This window comes from Nannospalax galili, unplaced genomic scaffold (genome assembly GCF_000622305.1).
Source record: "Nannospalax galili isolate Female #2095 unplaced genomic scaffold, S.galili_v1.0 scaffold1659, whole genome shotgun sequence".
NCBI lineage: Eukaryota > Metazoa > Chordata > Mammalia > Rodentia > Spalacidae > Nannospalax > Nannospalax galili.
The window spans coordinates 1,171,966-1,176,153 of record NW_008342925.1 but is presented as its reverse complement, the minus strand read 5'-3'; the positions used below and the strand labels follow the sequence as shown (position 1 = coordinate 1,176,153).

The window sequence follows — 4,188 nt, the reverse complement described above, 5'->3', positions numbered from 1 at the left end:
CGTTTATTGTCTGTATCTAAATGTCAGTTCTGTGATAAGAGATACTAGTCCACCTTGTTCACACCTGGTGTCTCTAACAGTTCCTGGCACACAATTGGGGCTAATGAGTATTTGTTGAATAAAGTCAGCTGTATCCCTGCATGGAAGACAGGAGGTGGAGTTGGGATGGTGAAAAGGAAAAGACAATAGAAAATGTGTTCTAGGTGGAAAGTAAAGTGCAAAGAGGCCAAGGCTTGGCGGGGTGGAGGAAGGACCCAGAACACTGAGAAACAAGGCTAGAGGGCAATATCCAGGACCTGGACTTGTCTAGAAAGTAACGTGGAAACCACGTGGTCCAGCGTGTGTTTAGAAAAGCTAGGAGGAGGGAGGGAAAAGAATAAAAGTAGGGAGACGCCAGCCTGGGCTACAAGAGACTACCTCAAAAAGCAACCCCCCCACACACACACAACAAAGGAGGGATGGAAGTTGGCTTTCAACTTCAGCATGGAAACTGGAATCCGATACAGTGACTATAACAGGAGTTTTGTTACGAGGCTGGACTCAGCAGCTAGGGCCAGGCAAGGTATGAATGGACCGAGGAGTCTAGCATGCAGGCTAGATTTCCCGCTTACGCGATTGGGTGGCCTACGTGTCACTCTCAAAGATGGACAGTTTTGGAGGCGGGACATAGCCGAAAGGTCTCTCCTTTATTCGCCGCCCCCTGCGTGGTAGGATGGTGTCAATTGGCCAGTTCGAGGAACGTGCCAGAAACAGCCAGGTGGACGGAAGGCGTGTCTGGCGCTGCTTCCTAGAGCCTTCCCGGCTGCTGCTTCCGGCAACCTCAGCGCAGGAACTTCCGGTCGGCGCGGCCATCTTGACTTCCTGACCTTGGAGTCCGGCTGGCCGCGGTTCTCGGTCTCTCGTTCCGTCATGTCCGCGCTGACGCCGTTGCTGCTCAGGGGCCTGACCGGCTCTGCCCGGCGACTGGCGGGACCGCGCGCCCAGGTCCACTCGAGGCCGCCGCGGGAGCAGCTCAGGCCGCTAGTGAGCGGGGCAGGGAGGGCGCGGGGCGAGCTCGGGCCTGTGGGAGGCCGAGGGGACCAGCCGCCTGGGTGCTCCGAAACCTTAGGTCTTTGCCCCAGGAGCTCAGGTCAGCCCTGCCCTTGCTTACTGCCTGCGCAGCCTCCTTAGCTTTCTCTGATCCGGTTCACCCTTCCATGTATTGGGGATGCCTGATGCCTGGCTGCGACGGGAATGGTTGTTACCGCTGCTTTTTATATAGGGAGAGTGCAGAGGACCCGAAAGGTCTTTGGAATTCCCAGAAATGTAATAGCATTTAGTGCTTGAGGATAGTTTGTTTTTTTGAGACAAGGCTCCTGGAGTCCTGGCTGGCCTTGAACTCATCTTGTAGCCGTGGTTGACCTTGAACTGATAATCCGTTCTGTGCCTCCTCAGTGCTAGAGTTACAGACGTGATCCACCACTCCTGTTTTATATGGATTCCACGACCATACCCAGGGCATTATGTGTGGCAAGCACTTTACAAACAGCGACACCCCTAGCCCAGGCCCCTCTCCCCTTTGGGGAAGTTTTTATTATACTCATAGACAGAGCCTGTCCTTGAATCCAGGCTCCTAGGCAGGTTGAGGCAGGACTGAACTCTGGGTTCTGGCCAGCCTGAGCAACATTAGGAGACCCTGTCCGGAAAGCAAGGGCCTGGGTGCTGGAAAGATGGTTCAGGGGTTAATATTTGCTGAGTAATCTTGGGGACTGGAATTCAAATCCCAACACCCGTGAAACAACCCAGGTGTTCTGCAAATGCCTGTAATGCCAGCTCCAAGGGATCCAACACCCTCTTCTGGCTTCTGGGAAACACAAGTGTGCTCTCAGATGCATAAAATAAATTTTTAAGGGCCTACAGAAGTGACTCAAGTGACTGGCTAAAGCCGGGCATGGTAATGCATGTCTTTAATCTCAGCACCTAGGAGACAGAGGCAGGAGGATCTCTTGAGTTCCAGGCAGTCTGGTCTACATAGTGACTTCCAGGCCAGCCAGGGCTGCATTTTGATACCTGTGTCAAAAAAGAATAACGGTCAAGTGCAGTAACCCACACCTTTAGTCCCAGCACTGAGGAGGCAGAGGCAGGCAGATTTCTGTGAGATCAAAGCCAGCCTGGTCTACATAGCAAGTTCCAGGCCAACTGGGACTACAGGGAGATCTTGTAGCCCTAGCTGACCTGGAACTCGCTATGTAGACCAGGCTGGCTTTGAACTCACAGAGGTCTGCCTGCCTCTGCCTCCCCAGTGCTGGGATTATGAGTCCCAAAGACTAACAGTCCTGGAGAGCAGGGGGCTGGGAGGGGTTTTAAGACAAGGAAAGGACGTGCAGTTTTGGAGCCTTTGCCCTCTGAGGTTTCCAAGTCTCCCTAGATCAGCTTGAAAAGAGATTTAAATCTTCTACTTTATCATCTGGTGATTTCTCCCCAGATCCTAACCGGGGCTGCTCCTCTTTCCCAGCAATTGTCAGCCTCTCTGTAACTGACCCTATGTCATCTGTAATGAGGTCCCCTTTTGGAGTAAGAGTCAGCGGTGTCCCCCCCCAAGGGGCTGAAGTAGCTTTCTTTTAATGTGGGGCATGGGGGAGGGGCAGCTTTGTCCTCTGAGGCTGCTGTACCTAGGAATCCTTATCCTGAGGGATCCTTCTTTCCTGCTCTATATAGGATGTCGCTGTTGGGCTTACTTCCTGCTTCCTGTGTTGCTTCCTGCCTGCCGGCTGGGTCCTATCACACCTGGAGGACTACAAGAAGCGGGAGTGAAGGGCCCTGTCCTCCCTTTATCCTGTGCTCAGACCACCATTGCCATCCCGTCTTGATCATGTTTCCTGCATTCCTGGCTGGCCTCCTGGATCATGTTGTGCAATTCCAGCCACCTTTTCTGAATCATGACCTCTGATGTCTCCATGGTGACATCTGGGACCACGTATATTGGCTCTGCCTGGTGGGGTCCCCCTTGTAACAATAAAGTCTATTTAAACCTTGCTGCAGAAATGCATGGTGCCTCCTGCCCAGGCTTCTGCTCCCATACAGGATGGGGATGCCAGAGGAGGGTGCACAGAGGAACACCTGGCTAAGTACAGGCACCAATGCCATCTGAGGTTTGTTGTGCGTGTGTGTCAGCTGGATTTTTTTTTTTTTTATGATTTTTATTTTGTGTGTATTGCCTGCATGTAGGTAAGTGCACCCGTGAATGCCCACGGAGGACAGAAGAGGCTTTTGGATCCCCTGGAACTGGAGTTACAGACAGTTGTTAGCTGCCATGTGGGTGCTGGGATTCGAACCTGGATCTTCTGCAAGAACAGTGTTCTTAACCACTGAGCCATCTCTCCAGCCCGTCAGCTGGACTTTCTTAATTTAAATGGCTTCTGAGCAGTCCATGTTGCTCATCCCCTCCAGCCCCCTTTCCTGTGCCAAGTTCATTGGCTCTGTGTATGGGCATGTGCGTGTATGTAGGGCTAGGTCTGTAGCTGGGGGTCTTTTTATTGAGCAGGGCAGCCTTCCCTCTTCCTCTGGTGGGCTTATGGTGCAGGTGCTTGCTGCCCTTCCTGGCTCGAGTACACATAGTCTGCACTATCTTTTGAGTACTGACTGGGGTGGCACCCAAGGCATTGCATGCTGGGCAAGTTTTAGCACTTTTTATGTCAAATCCAGGACCCCTTTCAGCACTGTCTGTAAATGTTTATTGACTGGTCTTCCTTATTGTGTCCTATGCCTTCCCACCTGGAGACTGCTGCTCCTCACTGTCCTTCCTGGCGCTGCTGGGGGCAGCATGTGCCAAGGTGGAGCCCTAACTGCCCAGGTCTGGCCTCCCAGTCAGTCTTGGCCTCCCCTCCACCATGACATGGCTTTAGCTTACTTTGACAAATCCCCTGGGGTTGGAACAGTGGACAGAGATGGCAGATCAGAGCTGAGGACTGTGGTCAGGTTTAGGCCCTGGATGTCAGCACATCCTGGTGTCCTGCACTCATTTCTCAGAAGCTCCAGGTGGAGTGTTGCTACCTCCCCCTCCTATTTCCATCTTCTCAGTGTGGTGTCTGGTGATGCCTATATACCCAAGGCCACAGTACTGCAGCAAGCTCAGCTCCTTTTGCGCAGGGGTGAGGGGTCTTATTGAGACAGGGTCTCCCTATAGTCTCAGCTGGCCTGGAATTATGT

At 52.7% G+C, this 4,188-nt stretch overlaps 1 protein-coding gene across 1 annotated transcript; it reads left to right on the top strand.

The window, feature by feature from the left end:
* Window positions 1-827: 827 nt before the first annotated feature.
* On the top strand, window positions 828-3,016 carry LOC103738810 (cytochrome c oxidase subunit 8A, mitochondrial). The gene is made up of 2 exons (XM_008838973.2): window positions 828-1,023; window positions 2,698-3,016. The coding sequence occupies exons 1-2, from the start codon at window positions 910-912 to the stop codon at window positions 2,791-2,793; spliced, it is 210 nt and encodes a 69-aa protein (XP_008837195.1). The 5' UTR covers window positions 828-909; the 3' UTR covers window positions 2,794-3,016.
* Window positions 3,017-4,188: the final 1,172 nt, after the last annotated feature.